The sequence below is a fragment of the Alligator mississippiensis genome, chromosome 7 (assembly GCF_030867095.1).
Source record: "Alligator mississippiensis isolate rAllMis1 chromosome 7, rAllMis1, whole genome shotgun sequence".
NCBI classification, from domain to species: Eukaryota; Metazoa; Chordata; order Crocodylia; family Alligatoridae; genus Alligator; species Alligator mississippiensis.
The window spans coordinates 3,915,159-3,933,374 of record NC_081830.1 but is presented as its reverse complement, the minus strand read 5'-3'; the positions used below and the strand labels follow the sequence as shown (position 1 = coordinate 3,933,374).

The window sequence follows — 18,216 nt, the reverse complement described above, 5'->3', positions numbered from 1 at the left end:
GTTGAAAGATCTGGGTATGTTTAGTTTGGAGAAAAAGTAATTAAGGGGAAAGATGATAGCAGACTTCAGATATCTGAAAGGCTGCCATGAAAATGAGGGATAACCTGTGGTCCTGGAGTCCCCTTCCAGTTCGGTGTCCAGGGGCCCTGCATCCCTAGCAGCAGAGAAATGAGATGGTCACTGCTCCCTGCACAGTGGAAAACAATAAGGAAACTGTCCTGATGCAGCTGGGTCCTATAGACCCTTGTGTGCTCTTGTGTATACAGGTGAGGGCTGGCTCCTTGTGTACACTACTGTTCTTCTGGGGTCTAGGGGCCCCGAACCCACCTCGGGGAACTCTGCCTGACCTCCCCAGCAATGTCCTTTCTCCTCTAGAGACAAGAATGGACAAGGCGGTGACCCTGAACCAAACAATGGTGAGGGAATTCATCCTGGTAGGGCTGTCCTCCAACCCCACAATGCAGAGAGTCCTCTTCATGGTCTTCCTACCTCTCTACCTACTGACCCTGGCTGGGAATATCCTTGTTTTAGTAACCATTGTCCATGACCGGCAGCTCCACTCGCCCATGTACTTCTTCCTCAGCAACCTCTCCTTCATCGACATCTGCCATGCCTCTGTCACAGTGCCTAAGATGCTGGTTGACTTCCTCTCTGCAGAGAAGACCATCTCCTTTGGGGGCTGTGTGGCCCAGATGTTCTTCCTCCACCTCTTCACCTGCACTGAGATCTTCCTCCTCACCGTCATGGCCTATGACCGCTACGTGGCCATCTGCCGCCCACTGCAGTACCTCACTATTATGAGCCGCCGTGTCTGCCTGCAGCTGACTGGCGTGCTGTGGCTGGGTGGGACAGTGCACTCCTTAGCCCTCACAAGCATGACCATCAAGCTGCCTTACTGCGGGCCCCGGGAGGTGGACAACTTCTTCTGTGACGTGCCACCTGTGATCAAGCTGGCCTGCACAGACACCTATGTTATCGAGGTGCTCATTGTCTCCAACTCAGGACTCATCTCTGTGGTCTGCTTTGTGGTGCTCGTGGTCTCCTATGGGGTCATCCTGACCTCACTGCGGAGCCGCCTCTCCATGGGGAAGCGCAAGGCGCTGTCCACCTGTGCAGCCCACCTGACGGTTGTCACACTCTTCCTGGGTCACTGCATCTTCATCTACTCCCGCCCCTCCACCAGCCTGGCCGAGGACAAGGTTGTGTCAGTCTTCTTTACAGCCATCACCCCACTGCTCAACCCCATCATCTACACCCTGCGCAATGAGGACATGAAGAGGGCTCTCAACAAGCTGATGGGGGGTAAAGTGGATGCGGAGAAGTAGGGGCTGGAACATGGACCCCACAGCTTCCTGCCAGCTGCTTCCATTGACTGTGCCCATCATGGCCATACTTCTTCCCCTTCTCTCCTTGCACCAACCATGGTAGCTCCACTGTCGTTGTCCTTGGCTCTCTGCTCCCTGAGGTGCCTGGTATTTGGGGTCTGATCCAGCTCTGTCAGAGCCAGACTCCACCCCCACTTTGCCACCAAGAGCATTTCCCATCTAAATACAGGGCTTCAACAGAGATGGTTTTGTTAAGAATTGGAAAAAAAAGTCCATTAATCTGATTTCTAGTTTTTGGCGGGTGAATTTTGAGTGAACTGAAAGTTTCCATGTTGTGTCGAATCTCAACAAATGAGAATTGGATTTTCAGTTATGTATAGGGATCTTATTTTGCTTTCAGTGTTTTTCCTAGATGAGAACTAGTAGACAAGTGGGAGAAAGCTGAGAAATCCACAATACCGTTTCATGTTTCTTTTTTCTTTCTTCCTTTTTTTTTTTATGGAAAATTTGTAAGTGATGTTTTCATTCCAATTTTGTTTTAGTTCTGGAAAACTGAAAAAAATATATATATTTTCAGGTTTTAGATTTTTGGCAGGTGACACCTCTCTATTTCCCATTTCTGCTTTCTTCCTGTGTTGTTCTACTGTAAAAATGAAGAGGCATCTGAAGGAAAACAAAGAATCCAAAAATTGAAAACTTCAGTGTGTTCATTTTTTAAAACCAATACGCAAAGAAACAAGCAATTAAAATGGAAAGCTGCGTTGTTGTTGTTGTTGTTGTCGTCGATGTTTTAAGGGTTTTCCAGAGAGGAATCAAAATCTCTCAAAAAAAAGTTTTTAGCAACAATATATTTATTGGGGGGGATCAGTTTTCTGACCAGCTCTGCACCATGCCTGGGGTTGTTCCTCAGGGAGCTCAGGGTGCATGTACCTGTGCACTAGCATGCTTTGGTTAATACACATTAGATCTAGTACCTCCGGGCACTTTTTACACATGGTCTTGGGATTTGTGGGGGGCAACGCTTCAATTAAAGTGGCTCTTGGGGCACCTCGGCATCTCACATACCAGCATACCTGTGCTTCAAAATGGTAGCGGGGCACTTGGACTAAAGCTTGTTTGATGACCTTTTAGTTCAAGTGCCGCCACTGGCATTTTAAAGCACGGAAATGCTGATGCAGGAGACTGCTCAATGAATCAAGTCTGCTCCAACACACTGTAATTACAGCACATCAGAGCAGCCTCTACACTCATGTACAGGCACCCTCCATTGTGAAGTACTAGGAGAATGCACATTGGCCTGTCTTAATATACATTAACTAAAGAGCATGATTTTTAAGTGACGCTTAATGCACATTAATCTAGTTTAAGGCTCATGAATTAAATAGCACTGTTTTTTCAGTGACACTTTAATGCAACATTAAATAGGCTAGTGCGCATTAAAGTACACATGTAGATGCACCCTCAGAGCCCAGCTTCCATTGGAATTAACAGTGTCAGAGACAGGCTGGTCTGCACCTAATCTCACTACGCTCATATAAGCTGCCTCAGAAGCATCCTTGATACGCCCGGAGCTAGCCGCTCTTACGGGCTGCATTCTGGCCCTTGGACCTGAGCCAGTCTGGTAGTTCTTATTATCCCAAGAGCTGAGGCCATTTACCCAACTCCTACCTCACCTCTACAGTCGGGCCCTACTCTCCACTGCAAGTCCCATCACATTACAGCTGAGATTTCCAAAGCTGCTGCAAAGACTCAAGAGTCCAGCTCCCATTGGAGCCTCTTTGAGAATCTAATAAAACCTCTTCTCACAAAGGTTTCCCAGCTTCAGCTATCTTCAGCACACACTGAGGCTTAGATTCTGCCTGAAATCACTGGGACTTGGCACCAAGCTCACTTAGGCACTTCTATAAACCCTTCTAGGAGCCAACCAAGTCCTTTAGGAACCTACAGACCTTTAAAAAAGACACTGTGCCATACTGCCTGATGCCTGCTGCTGATTGCAGTTCTTTTTTTGATGAAGCATTCTTGTTGAAATACATGGGCTTGTATCCCAAATGGATTTTTTTAAGTCAGTTTTAAAAGTGTTTTAAGAAATGCCTGATTTTGAAATTGCTGGAGAATTCCCACTTCCTATCCAGTTCTCTCCCTTTTTTTCCAAAAGCTGGAGAAAAAAAAGCCTTAAAGGGAGGGTGGGGAATAATATGCATTATTAAAATATATGCATTATTTCTCACTTGCTTGCTTTCTCCTCCAGCGTGACCAGTAGGAGAAAGGAAGCAGTAAGAGAATGCAAGTATTCCCTTTCTTCCCACCACTGGTGTTCCTTCATCTTTTTTTTTGCCACTGAATGCAACAATGTGAGAGCTGTCTGGGGAAGTGGTGTGTCTGCAGTCTCTCGTGTTATCCATTCTATAACTCTCAACTGTGGGAAAGCAATCAAGCAGCTAAGGGGAAAATGACTGAATGAGCAAATAACAAGCTACTGTCCTGGACCAGGCTCATTTTTACCATGCTTTGCCACAAAAGGGGAAAGGACCAATTAAAATTTCAAAATTTGCCCCCAAAGTGTAACAGACATTTCCATCCCCTTCGCTTCCAGTTGCAATGAATTGTTTTTGTACTTTGAGACCCAAAGAATAGGAGCAACTTCAGCCATTTTCTTCCTCCATTTTTCAATTAGCATCTCCCTTGAGCTGTTCAGCAATCTCAGCCACTGTGTTTCTATCTTATACAAAGCCAATAAAGAGTTAGCATAATTTAAATATGTGCTTTTGCCTATTGTAGGCACTAGGCAGATATTTCACCAAAACAAGGAGCGGCAAAAACACAAGGTCTTGGTGGTCACACGCATTGTTATTCTTGTATTGCTGCTGAAGTTGTGTGTTTGGCTCCCATCCAGACTCTCTGGGTGGGTGCCTGGGGCAGTGGGTCTGTATCAGGCAGGGGCTTTTGCTAGAGGAATATTGAATAGCTGCAGAAAATAAGTTCCCAGCACAGCAAAATGAGTCCCCCCTGCCCCAGCCCCTAGTAACTCTATTGTCTCTCTGCTCAGACCAAGCCAATGCCAGCAACCCCATGGTATGAATTCTGCGCTCAGTCACCCGGGGGTCAGTCTGCCAGACAGTTAATGTACAGCACAATGAAAAGGGCAAGCTCTGTGTGTGGGGAAAACTGGCAAATTCCCAAGATCTGGGTCCTCAGCTGGCATAAAAAAAGTGTTGATCTATTGATTTACACCAACTGGAGACCTGGCCCCTGGACACAGCTCCCAGCAGCACCTGCTTATTGCTTGCATGGTTCATCCCTTGATCAGAAACTCTGAACTTCTTAACAACTCCCAGTGTGGCTCCACTTTTGCAAAGTGACGCCCCGACCCCAGCTCCCCAGAGCGCGCAGCTTCCCCGCAGCCTGGTGTCCAGCCCAAAATGACACTGCTTCGCAGTGGCTCAATAACAAGGCAGAAGTTTATGTATTTGGGGATAAGTGCACTGGAACCACTCTGGCTCTCCAGAGTGAGATGTTACAGGGGACTCCTGCAGGAGAGATCCATTTAGAAACGATTGTATGAAGGTGGGAGGTTATCTTCTCAGACTAGCAGCGCAGAGGCTTAGCCCAGGGGCTGCCAGGGAAGAAGATTAGGAGACAGCCAGCTTCATATTCATATATCAGAGACTGCAGGAAAGCTAATCGAGAGAACTTTCCTAAGATAAATTCCTGCAAAGGCCAGGAGCAAAAATGTAACCTGCTCAAGGGTGAATCTGAGATCGCTGGCAACCTGCCTGCCCCAGAAGGACAGCTGCCTCTTTCTCCACCTTATGATGGTCATCAAAATTAAAGCAAGGGGCACTGAGAGAGAAGGTGCCTGCCTCTGTTGGACCAAGCAGTCCTTCATTCCTTTTACTGGAGCAAAGCATCAGAAGGGAGTCCTAAATTCACTGGAAACTACCACAAAGGTAAAAGGCTTTTGTAATGCAATTTTTGCATGTTTAAAATTGTGTGTGTGTTTGTATACATATATATATATATTATATATGTATATGTCTGGGGGTTTGCTTGTTTGAAGGGAGAAGGGGGCTTTGTTTGTTTGCTATTGCTTCTTTTTTTTCCTACGCTAACATCAGACCATTTGGGACTTTGCTGTCCTGTTTTCATTAAGCACCTTTTGGAAGTTGCAGCCTCTGCCTCCTGTCAAGCCTCAGCTGGAGGCCTCTGACTCTGCCTGTCTTTACAGGGTGTCTGTTCTCTCCTCCATGAAGCTACCCTGCTCTGCAGTTGGAAGTATGAGTACAGATTTAAATGCCCAGGGTAGCTTTGGTTTAACTAATGTGCTTGAGTGGCTGTAAAACCACAGCAGAGTGGGCTTCAGGTGAGCTCCAGCAGATGCCAGGGAGAGAGAGCCCTCAGCAAGTTCAGGTGTGCCCGCTCTGACCCAGGCACCCAGCCACTTCCTCTGTAAGCTGTGCCACTCGTGTCTGTGGCACTGGTTCTGGAGTGAGTAGTGGGGCTGGCCAAAAGCTTTCACACCTCAGGTTTTTGTTTGGGGCATTTTGGGGGGTAAAAAAGGACTGTTTTGGCCAAACTGTTCAATGTTCAATTGAAAAAAGAGTGAAATGAAACATCTGCCAGAACACAGGAGAAAGGAGCCGTGCAACTGGGCCCCATCTCCCATTCATGCCGGCACCTGCCCCCAATAACCCCAGGTGCCAACTTATGCAGGTGTGTTGCACAGCAGGATATGTAGTTTCAGCACCTCACTGCTCTGGGGGCCAGAAACCCACATCTGGCTCTCATCCTCAATGTGTCCATCCCAGCTAAGGCCCTGACCCACGGCACTGGGGGTTTTACTGCCTGGAAATGTGTGGGCTGACCCCTGCAAAGAAGCTGACCCTTCTCTGCCAGGCTGGGATGTCTAGGTAAAGCCAGAACATGCTACTCCATATCACTGTATAAAAAAACCCCTGCAGCTTCATGCTGCCAAATACAGGGTCACAAAACCAGGAATGATGGGTCATGTTTGTTAAGAGGCTGCCTCCTGGAAAACTAGGAGTCCAGAAGCTGGACAGATCCAGACTGGAACCAGTATCCAGGCTGGAGGTATTCCAGTGTCCTGGGCTTGGGGCAGCGACTGCTCCATGAAACTCTCTGACAGGAGGTCAAACTAATTGACCACCCTGGTCCCTGCTAGTCTAGAGGCCTTGGGAAAGATTTTGCATTGAAAAAGGTCATGCATCTTTCCCTTTATCCAAATAGATCATAGAAATTGTTGGAGTGCCAGCTGCTGCAGGAGGGCAGACGGTCCATATCCCCGCTCGGAGGCTGAAGCCATACAACTGTCCTATCCCTGACAGGTAATTCTCTCAGCCACTCTTAAAAACTTCCAGTGGTGGGGAGTCCTCAGCCTCCCTCAGTAGCCTAGACCAGCATTTAAGTGTCCTCTTAGAAAGCTTTTTCTAATGCTTGGCTGCTTATCCTTCAAAGAAAAAGTGTGTTCTGTTTGGTGGGCATGGGAGTCTTATTGCCATCATATCCGAGCATCTTATAGACCTGCAAGAAGTAACACGACTAACAGCTGTCACCGGTTAATTCCTCTTTCTATGCTCCACTGAAAGCAGCAGAGAATGAGGAAAAAAGCAGGGAGAGAGAGGGGAAAGAGGTTGGGGGGAAGTAAAATAAATAAAATAAAGTCAGAAAATTACAAAACAAACAAACAAAAACCCCAGGTATTTTTGTGAGCCACGGGTGATAGCTTATTGGACCAGCTGGGAGGGACATAGAGAAGTTTTCAAGTACTAAGTACCCTTCTTCAGGTACCTGAAAGCTCATCGTCACTCCCAGCTATACAGTTTGTCCAATAACAGATTTCACCCATGGGAGTCCTTGCACCTCTCTCACATTTCCTGGACTATCCCAGCTACATCATGACAGATCTTTTGGCCAAATTGCTATTGTGGAAGGAAAAAAAACACTGCAAATCCCAGTCCATCACTGCTGAGATTTTCAAAGCTGCTGGAAAGACCCGAGAGCGCAGTTCCCATTAAAACTATTGGCATTGGAGCCTCTTTGGCTGCTTTGAGAATCGCAGAAAGCATCTTCCCATAAAGGTTTCTTGGCATCAGCTATCTCCATTTTTCATAGGACAAACCTTGTAAAGGGAAATGCTTGGACAACACTCAGTGGTTCTGCTGTTCTGTGATATTAAAGGACTTCCTGGGAGTGTGCTTCCAAAGTGGCAGCTGGGAGCTGGCTCTAGCTCAGCCTGCAGCAGCTTTTGCTCTGTAAATCCAGAGGCCAGTCCCTGACATGTTTGTCAGGATGGTGGCCACCTCATAAGCCTCTTCACATCCCTGCCGAGCCAGTGCTGGTCTGGGCTGAGAGGACGCTCGAAGCCCAGGGACACATGCCCTCATGCATGCATTTGTCAAGGCTTTCCCACTGATGTACTTTTGTCCTCCCTCTTCTTGCTCATGCTTTGTCTGCTTGGATAGGAAGGAGCTTCCTGTGTCACCCCGTCTCGCTTGCTCTCCCGGGCACTGGCAAGCCTTCTGCCGGGCATTTTAGTGGCGTGGCAGTCCTCCCTGAAGCATTGGCCAGAGCACTGAAGGGGCACTTCGTGCTACTCCATACCTCAAGTAACCACCTGCTTCTCTCTCCACGTCCCTCCTCCCAGGAGCAGGAAGGCCAAGGCAGGACATGGCACTGCCAAACCAGACCCAGGTGCACAAGTTCATCCTGACCGGCCTCACTGCCAGCCATGCCATGGAGCTGGCTCTCTTCACTTTCTTCTTCATCATCTATGCACTGATCTTGCTGGGAAACAGCCTCATCATCTTCACCATTGCCTGCAACCAGCGGCTCCACATGCCCATGTACTTCTTCCTCAGCAACCTCTCCTTTATCGATGTCTGCCACTCCTCCGTGGTCATGCCCAAGATGCTGGCTGACTTCCTGACAAAGCAGAAGGTCATCTCCTTTGGGGAGTGTATCACCCAAATGTTCTTCCTCCACCTCTTTGCCTGCACTGAGATCTTCCTTCTTACCATCATGGCCTATGACCGCTATGCTGCCATCTGCCACCCCCTTCATTATAGCACCCTCATGAGTCGCCGCGTCTGCCTGCAGCTGGCCACTGCCATGTGGCTGGGTGGTCTGGTCCACTCTGTGGCCCTGACTGCCCTGACCCTCAATCTGCCCTATTGCGGCCCCAATGCCATCGACAACTTCTTCTGTGATGTGCCCCTGGTCATCAAACTGGCCTGTGCTGACACCTACGTCTTCGAAGTGCTCATCGTCTCCAACTCAGGGCTGATCTCCGTGGTCTGTTTTGTGGTGCTGGTGGTCTCCTATGTGGTCATCCTAGTCTCACTGAGGAACCACCTCTCCGTGGGGCGGCACAAGGCACTGTCCACTTGTGCAGCCCACCTGACAGTCGTCATACTCTTCCTGGGCCACTGTATCTTCATCTACCTCCGCCCTGCAAAGAGCCTGGCAGCTGACAAGGTGGTGTCCATATTCTTCACAGCTGTCACCCCACTGCTCAACCCGATCATCTACACCCTGCGCAATGAGGACATGCAGAATGCCCTCAGCAAGCTGCGGGGCTGGCAGGTCAATGCCATGGACAAATGAGACTGGGCCAGGGTGGGATGTCAATGTCCTGTCTGACCTGTCTTCCCTGCTCCCCTGTGCCCCTGCCTCTGGACAGCTCATTGTCTTCAGGTCTTGCCTTCACACAATGTTTGCTCAAGGTATAGTTTGGGTTGATCCCTGCCTTCACTCCCAAAAGAGCTCCTGTCACATGGAGCTTCCCACTGGAACCGCCCAGCCCAGCCCAGTTGAGATGTTGGGCTATGGTTTGAATGCCGCAGACAGGTCCACGGGGGCTGTGCCCTGGATACGTGGTTCTGCTACCAGTCCATGCAGCCTGGAGGTTTTTTGAGTGCTTAGCCCAAACTCAGACCCCGTGGGGTTGTTTCTGTTAGGAAGGGGAATGGGTTACACAGGACGGATGTAGTCCTTATCATTGGCATTAGGGTGGGGATGGGAAATACATGCTTCTATTTCCCCAAACGCAGTAGAAATGACCACAGCAGCCTCTCCCAGTCTGACCCTCCAGCGAGCCCCTTACCCAAGAAGCTCTGTGTCACTGCTTCCTCTCATGGATGAGCATGCAACTCCCCTCCCCTGCTTCCTGAACCCAGCACCTACAGCCTGCACCTTGGTACCTGCCTGTGGGGGCAGCAAGGGCATAGCAGTTCAAGAGAGTGCCCTGTCCTTTGCCTCTTCATGATAACCCAGTGTGATGCTGCAGGAAGACTGGGGCATTCAGCTGTGCTGAACAATAACCCAGGGCTGTGCTACAGGGTCAGAGGGTGGGGGAGACCTGCAGTTCCCTCCAACTGCCTCACACAGGCATCCCTCTTGGGACCCATAATAGCACAATGTGCCTAGCCACCACAGCTCATGACCACTCTTGGGACCCATAATTGCACAATGTGCCTAGCCACCACAGCTCATGACCACTGGCAGCAGTGAGGCTTCACCAGGGAGGGGCATTCTCCAACCAAGCTGTTTCATCCCATCAGAAGCTGTCATTTCAACCTAGTTGGTGGGTTTTCATCCTGGTTGCACTGGGAACATTTGGGTTTTTTACAGTGATTTGGTTTCAAATGTACACGGGGGGGGGTGGAGTAAAGGTTTGGTCATCCCAGAATTAAAGAGTGGAGATTTTGATGTCAAGCTTGCTATGGATGTGAAATGGGTTATATATTGTAAACTCAGAGGGTATGGAGAATGATTCTGAAGCCTCAGAAAGGCAAGCTGGGATTAGCTCTCATGGCACTTGAGTTTGGAGGGCAAATCCAGGCTTTTTCTGGGTTCTGGATGGGAATGAAAATCCCTTTTCTCAGTGCACGGCCTTCCTGGGAACAGGGATTCTGGGCTTCTGGTCCCTCACCAGCTTTAGTGACGCAGGGCTGCATGGGGTATCCCACTGGGGAAGTTTCCATGTTGCTGCCCTCTCTGGGTTCTTGCCCCTTCATCAACAGCAGCTGTCCTAGCCAGGGTTAAGATGAGGGCAGGGGTCAAGCTAAGCAGTGCTCCTGCCCCAAGGTGGAGCTGCCATGAGTCACACCAGCCAGGGATCAGACCTGCCTGTCTTCTCTGGAGCTCTGCTGTCCCATGCCCCTTCTCCCAGCTCGGTGCTGCTGCAATGCCTGCAGAGCACACACACCTGCAAGCTCTTAATCATTGCCTTTGGGCCATCTTAGGAGCTCCAGCAAACCAACAGGGAGGAGCAGCCTCATGAATTCAGGCTCTTACTGACAGCCATCAACAAGGAGTGGCAGGGGGCTTGCAAAAGGCAGGATAGAGACCTGCTTTGGGGGCGGTGGGGGGCACGCTTCCAGGCAGGAGTCATAGCAGGCTGCAGCCCAGCTATTCCATATCCATCTCCCCTTGTAGTCACCCCACAAACGGGGTTTCAGGGGTGACTCTTGGAGAAGCTACCAATGTCCTGCCTGCCCCTCAGCTCATCCCCTACCATCTGTTCCTGACCCAGGGGGAGAAGGGGAGAGTGGATGCAGGATGCCTGGGTCTTCTTTACAGTTCTTGGAGGGAAGTGGAGCCCTCCAAGTGAGGGTGTGGGAAGGTAGGACGCTCTTGTGGGTTAGAGAAGGGAGGCTCAGAGCCAGGACCGCTGGGTTTCAGGCCTGGCAATGGAAGGGGTGGCCAGTCAAGCGGGAGGAGGAGGGCTGGGAACAAGACCCTAGGCCTAGCTCAGTGAGTGATGTGCAGTCTAGCAGGTGAGCACTTGGGCTTTGGCAGTCAGGACTCCTGGGTTCTAGTCCCAGATACTGTGTTGACCCTCGATAAGATACTATGGTGACACACAGCTAATCCCAAGTCCCCACACAAGCATCTCTGCTTGACCCCCTTCCCCCCCATCAATCCAAACCCTCTCCCTCCCACCCACTCTGCTGAGTAGACCTTATCTCTCAAGTGAGGGTAGGGGACAGGAAAATATCCCCTCACCCCACTGAAGCCTGCCAGAGAGCACAATATGAGCAGACAGGTGTTTCCCATGGTGCCTGGGAGTCCACAGCCCCAGACCTGGAAAGAATCATGCTAGAGAAGAAAAATGTGTTGAAAATAGCTTTAATGGTGGGTGGGGGGACTCAGGGCTTCATTTGAGTTAAATGCAGGGGGAATATTAGTCAGTGCATCAGACCCTGTATCCAGCTGGGCCCCGTGTGATCTGCATTTCTTGCCTTGCTTCCTGGAGACTGCTTTTCCTTGGACTCCCAGCATCTCGGCTTTATTATTTATAAGGCCTGGGCATCAGTGCAAGGTAAGGGCATGCATGCATCATAAGGGCACAAGCAGCTGTGGGAGTATGTGGTGCGGAGGATTGCTGGTGTGTGTGTGCATGCATGGGCAGGCATGTGCTCTTCCCTTGCACACAGGCTCATGGACAGGGGTGCATGCTGCATCTCTCTCCTGGGCTGAAAAGCTCCCCATGTGCTTGCTGCCTGCCAGTACATCCCACGGAAATGTCCAGCTCTTGGCTAAAACAAAGAGGGGTAGAACTGGTAACACCACCCTGATAGCCCTCCCCACCACCACCACCCACCCACCCACCCACATGCATACTGGAGCTGTGCCCTAGGGGCTTATGTCTGGGCACTGTCTTAGCTAGGGTGAGGTCACCCAGGAAGGTAGGCAACTCTGTGGGGGAAGAGGGGAGGGTCAGAGTCAGAAAGAGCCACAAGGCTCTTCCTTGATTTATACATACTGAGGGCTTGGGCTAAAACCTCTTGTTCTCTTCCCCCTGGGAAAGATCCATCCAGATGGACACCACACCCCCAAACTCCGATCTCTTCCCTCCTACCCATCAAGGGAAATCTCCTGCCACCAGTCTCCTTGCACCGCTGTGTGAACCCCACCCCTCTTCTCAGCCCCCCGTCCATCTGTCCATCCATGCATGGCCCCTACTCCCCCCAGGAGAAGATCCCCCGGCGCCACAGCTTCCACATGGAGCCCTGTATCTCCTGGTTGCGCAGGGTGTAGATGACAGGGTTGAGCACAGGTGTCACCAGGGTGTAGAAGAGGGATACCACCTTGTCCAGTGAGAAGCTGGTGGCTGGGCGTGTGTAGATGAAGATGCAGGGGCCAAAGAAGAGCACCACAACTGCCCAGTGGGCTGCACACGTGGATAGCGCCTTGGACCGCCCAGCAGCCCCCCGGCCCCAGATGGAGACCAGGATGGCCAGGTAGGAGCCCAGCAGGGCCAGAAAGCAGGTGAGGGAGATGGTGCCACTGTTGGAGACTATGAGGACACCGGTCTGGTAGCTGTCGGTGCAGGCCAGCTTGATAATGGGTGGCACATCGCAAAAGAAATTGTCTATGATGTTGGGGCCACAGTAGGGCAACCGCAGGACAAGGCCGACCTGTGCCAGGGAGTGGATGGTGGCCCCAACCCAGAGGCCACCTACCAGCCCAGCACACCGCAAGTGGTGCATGAGGTTGGGGTACTGCAGCGGGCGGCAGATGGCTATGTAGCGGTCGTAGGCCATGACGGTGAGGACGAAGATCTCTGCACAGGCACTGAGATGAAGGAAAAAGAGCTGGGCCATGCACCCTCCAAAGGAGATGGTCTTCTCAGCTGCCAACAGGTCCCACAGCATCTTGGGGCCGGTGACCGTGGCATGGCAGATGTCAATGAAGGAGAGGTTGCCCAGGAAGAAGTACATGGGCAGTGTGTAGAGGTGCCGGTTGCCAGCCACAGTCACCAGGATGAGGAGGTTCCCAGCCAGCACCAGCAGGTACATGAGCAGGAAGAGCGGAAAGAGCAGCAGCTGCAGTTCCCGGCGTGCTGTGAGGCCCAGAAGCACAAAGTGCGTCACCATCGTCCCGTTCTCCCCATCCATCCAGCCAGCACGGAGGGAGATACCCACAGCTGGCCCCTGGGAAAGGGAGAAATCAATAACTGGTGTGAGCTCTGAAGGCCAGGTAGGGACTTCCAGGCTGTCTGCCGGAGGGCAGACAGTGTTTGATGCCACTGAAAGCATCTGGATAACCCCAAGCAGGAACACTGCCTAAGTGACCCTTTGAGGGAACAGGAATGGGACCCTGCTCCCCTAAACTTTTTGGATAAGCCTACTTAGCATGTTAACAGTGGGAAGGAGAGAGGGAGGAAAGAAGACCCTTAGCAAGGCTATTAATGACTGGATCCCACCAAGGATTCATACATACAACTCAGTTATTCTAAGCAACAGCCCAGTCCAGGCACGCATCATGAATAAGTCATTATACCACACACATGCATGCATACACACATGCACACCCGTATCCTACTGTTGTCTACATGAAAGGGTTCAGGAAGCAGCCACAAAAATTATTCCAGTTTTGGAAGAAAAACCTGCCCCAAAGAACAGTTAAATCTACTTCACCCCCAGAAAAGGCAGGGAAGAATGATCTTGATCCGAGTAAGCTGCTACCTACATGGAGGGAGATTCCTGATAGCAGAAGGCACCTTAGCCAGCAAAGGCTGTAGCCAAACAATTGGGATTGGAAGCAAGGTGCAAATGTTTAATGAGGAGAATAAGCCATTGGGATGATTTGCAAAGAAACTCCGTGGTAGGACCAATATTGGGGGACTTTCTAAAAGGTTTGCTCTAGTCTGGGGACAGGCTGCTGAGCTCATCTCCAGGATCCTTAAGTGAAAGTATCAGGTGGGGGGCATGTAGGAGGGCAGACTGGATGATCCCCCAACCCCTTCCTGAATGTAGCCTCTGGCTCTTCAGAGCCACAGGCAAGTCCCTAGGCTGGAAAGGAGAAAGCAGGGATAGATGCCGAGGTGGGAATCTCCAAAACGTGTCATCCAGATCTGCCTAAATGATCAGGATAGCCCCCTTCTGCCCTCAAAAACCTGTGAGTCCAGGGAAATATGGGGAAACTGCAATGTCAGGTGGGGAGGCAGTGAAATGGAGCAGCCAGAAATACCCAGAAAACATGTTTGATATTCATGGGGTGTGAATATCTGTTTCCCCTTAATATACATGCAAACAGGGAAAGGGGGGGAGTTTCTGCCCATGGCATGCGGGAAGGCAGGTGCCTCTCTCTGCTGTGCTGGAGACCTTTAGAGGTGTGGACTCACGATGGGGTAAGCAGGGTGACAGAGTGGACAATCTGCCCCCCTCCCTCACCACCCCCTACTAATCACTTTGGGGCTGGCTGTGGCAGAAGGGGATTTACCTGAACTGGTTCAGAGTTAGGCTGAGTGCAGATGTGACCTCCTGAGCTGCCTCTGTGCCGGAGAACTACTCGGGCTCATGTTCCTGTGGAGAAGGAAGAAGGGCCAAGGAACAGCCTGCGTGTCTTCTTTCTCTTAGAAATGCCCCTGCAGCTGCCTTGGGTTTTTAAGCAGGATGAGATGCCCTCCTTCCCACCCCCAAGGCCAGCTAAAGCCAAGCTGTACACCGGTCAGACTTTCTTTGAGTTTAACAGAGCAGAGCCAACCAGCCCCACCAGAGACACTGGGTCTTAGGGAAAGCTCATGGATGGCTTCACCAGCTTTGGTGAGGGAGCCAGGGACTGTGTGTCCATCAGAAGCAGGAGTGGGGAGACCTCACCTCCCTCACCTCTCTTTTTTTTGGCAGTCAGCTGACAGACAAAGAGGAAACAAGGGATGGGCAGCTCCATTCAGCCCTGATATCTGCCACTCATTTCCTCTGAGAGCAGAGCCACGGGGTGGGGGGGTCACATCAGGCACCCAAAATTCCTGGGCTCTGTTGCAGACACAGGGCTTGGTGATGCACCCGAAGCTCATGGCAGAAGCCAGGAGAGAAGCCTTCCCCCAGCACAGAGGAGCTTGAGCTACATCCCCAGTGCAGATAGCTGTCACTGATTCAACCCTCTGGACAAGGGTTGTGGCACCACCGGCTCACCCAGCCCAAGGGAGGATGAGGAAGAACACCACCTGCCAAAGGGTACCCACTGGTATGAGTTTGTGCAGCCAGGAGCAAGGGCCTTCTGGAAACCCAGGGTCCCAGCAACCTCCCTTCAGGACCCGGTGGGGATGGAGCGGTTACCTGCAGAGCAGATTGGCAGCCCCTGGGCTTCAGATCCTCCCCACCTGCTATCAGCCCTCTCTCCACCCGCTGCTGGGTGCTCAAGCTAGAGTTGCCATTGCCTCTCCAATATAAGACGCCCTGCTTCCACGCAGGCATCTTCCACCTGACTCCAGGTTCTGTGCAGGATACCGGCTGAAGCTGCCAGTTGTTGCAAGTCTTGTGTGCCTTTCCCTAATTAAATCACCAGGGACACGGCTTCTTTTTTCCCTTTTTTTTTAAGCAAAGAAAGTGCTATTCCCATGTGCCACGCTGGCAGGGAGCCGGAGGGGCCGAACACCACAAGGAACCAAGCAGTATCACCAACTCCAGGTTTACTGGAGGAAAAACACCCTCCAGACCAGAGCCCCGATCAGCCACAGTGAGACTATTTGGACATCGACCTGGCAGAAATCAGAGCCCTGTCCTGCCCTAAGCCATTGCTCTCCTCACTATTTGAGTTTTCTGTCAAAGGAGACATTTCCCTCTCTGTTCCCCCATTCTGTCCCACTGCTTATGTGGCTCATAGCAGCTCTCGCTGATCAGTCAATTTATCCTCATGAAGAAGGAAAACTCTATATAATCCAGCTTATGTTATAGGTGCTCTGCTATGATCATGTCTGTTGTGAATGGAAAACTGTGCTCACTGTGATGTGTAGAGGAATGACCCTTGGGCCCAGCACTGACATGCTGGTGGGTGAAGTGCAGGACAGACTCCAAGCAGGAGTTATTTCTTGGCTAAGGGCAAGGCCCTCTATCCTATTCTCTAAGGGAAAGTGCCTATAAGTACAGGACCCAGTATTGATTTCATAGATTTCTACAGTCAGAAGGGACCTGGTAGATCATCAGGTCCGACCCCCTGCTCCAGGCAGGAAAAAGTGCTGAGGTTAAGTAACCCCAGCCAGATGCCTGTCTAATCTCTTCTTGAACACCTCCAGGGTAGGGGAAAGCACCACCTCCCTTGGAAGTCCACTCCACATTTTGGCAACCCTCACCATAAAGGATTTCTTCCTTCTGTCCAATCTAAATCTATTCTCCTTCAGTCTGTGGCTATTATTTCTGGTAACCCTGAGGGGTGCCCTGGTAAACAGTGTCCCCTAATCCCTGCTGACCCCCCTTGATGAGTTGTAGGCAGCCACAAGATTGCCCCTCAGCCTTCTCTTGAGGAGGCTGAAGAGATTCAGGTCCCTCAGTCTGTCTTCATAGGGAGGTCCTCAACCATACAAGTAGCCCTCCTCTGAACCCTCTCAAGGTTATCCACATCCCTCTTGAAGTATGGCGCCCAAAACTGGATGCAGTACTCCATCTGCGCCCTCATTGATGCCACATAGAGGGGAATTATCACTTCCCTAGACCTGCTTGTGATGCACCTGCTGATGCAAGAAAAAGTGCGGTTAGCCTTGCTTATCACCTCGTCACACTGGTGACTTGTGTTCATTTTTGCATCAACCAGGACTCCGAGGTCTCTTTCCGCTGTGGTGCTCAGAGTGAGACCCCCCAGTCTATAGGTGTGTTGGAGAGCCTTTTTCCCCAGGTGCAGCACCTTGCATTTACCCTTGTTAAATTGCATCCTATTCTGATCCACCCACTCCCCCAGTCTATCCAAATCTGTCTGAATTCCCTCCCTGCCCTCCAGTGTGTTTACTGTACCCCATAGTTCAGCATCATCTGCAAATTTGGACAAGGTGCTTTCAGTGGATGGAGGTACAAGCCTCTTGCCCGTTGCTTCTTAAAGAGCGAATATCCCACCACATCCTTGCCTTTGAGTAGGTCTAAGAAAGTCGAGGGTTCTGGAGCAGTGGTGATACCCAACCATGGGGAGGAGTGGGGGGCCTCTAGCCATGGAGGAGCTGTGACCTCTAGGCATGGAGCATCCATGACCTCTAGCAGAAGCAAAGGACAACAGTTCCCAACAGAGATGACCTCTGACAGAGAAGACCAAGGAGCAGTGATTCCCAGCAGCAGCGAACTCTGGTATGGGCCTACTTACCCAACACCAGCTCCTTTGCCCGGAGTTGGTGGCAGTGCCCCTTGGGTGAGTCTCCCTTCCCAGCAACTTGGGCTAGGTGGTCGCTCCCCTGGGCTCATTTACCAGTGGTTGTGAGAGGCTGTAACCATGGAGGGTTCAGCTAAAATCTAATAGATAAAGGTGTCTGTAAGTCTGTTTTCCCTCTTTTCACCATCGATAACCTAGTGACTATGAAATGTTGCTTGTGAATCACTTTGGAAGACCCCAGGCAGGGGTGGATTGAGTGCACTGCATCTAGATGCACTAGATCACTGGTGCACTTGCACCCCCCTTTTCCTGCTCCACTCATAGTTTAAAACTAACTAACTCCACTCAAAGTTTAAAACTAACTGCCTGGCAGTGGTCGCAGCATCTCTAGGCAGGCAGTGCTGCAGGAGTCGAATGACTTCATGGCTCGTAATCTACTTGGTCCTTTCTGAACTCCTCATTCTGCAGGTGATAAGGACCCTCTCTCTTTTTTCATGATCTTGATGTTCTGCTAACCAAGCCAGGCTTTTGTCTGCCATTCTGCTGTCTGTTAGCAGTGGCTGGTCATGTAGCTCCTATTGCACAGCCTTGCAGACTGTTTTGAACTCATTCCAATGGAGTGCATATTTTTTTCTTCACCTGAATCCCATAGCCCTAGGTAAAGCTTCTAGTTTCTTTCTACCTGGAGAAACATGGGTTGTGTTATATGTGATGATGCACCTTGCTACTTGCACCCCCCTCTTCAAAATCCTGCATCCACCCATGATGCTATTTCCCCAGGTTTCTGGCTTTG

General features: G+C 50.8%; 3 protein-coding genes across 3 annotated transcripts; 2 read left to right on the top strand and 1 right to left on the bottom strand.

The window, feature by feature from the left end:
- Positions 1-276: 276 nt before the first annotated feature.
- Positions 277-2,021, top strand: LOC102568218 (olfactory receptor 4E1). Its single transcript, XM_019488681.2, has one exon. It carries the CDS (start codon positions 384-386, stop codon positions 1,323-1,325), a length of 942 nt encoding a protein of 313 aa, XP_019344226.2. The 5' UTR covers positions 277-383; the 3' UTR covers positions 1,326-2,021.
- Positions 2,022-6,580: 4,559 nt separating this feature from the next.
- On the top strand, positions 6,581-9,984 carry LOC102565187 (olfactory receptor 4E1). The gene is made up of 2 exons (XM_006260816.4): positions 6,581-6,670; positions 7,990-9,984. The coding sequence occupies exon 2, from the start codon at positions 8,013-8,015 to the stop codon at positions 8,946-8,948; it is 936 nt and encodes a 311-aa protein (XP_006260878.2). The 5' UTR covers positions 6,581-6,670; positions 7,990-8,012; the 3' UTR covers positions 8,949-9,984.
- A 2,323-nt stretch (positions 9,985-12,307) lies between these two features.
- Positions 12,308-13,279, bottom strand: LOC102567981 (olfactory receptor 4E2). Its single transcript, XM_006260827.3, has one exon. It carries the CDS (start codon positions 13,244-13,246, stop codon positions 12,308-12,310), a length of 939 nt encoding a protein of 312 aa, XP_006260889.3. The 5' UTR covers positions 13,247-13,279.
- Between the last annotated feature and the right edge of the window lie 4,937 nt (positions 13,280-18,216).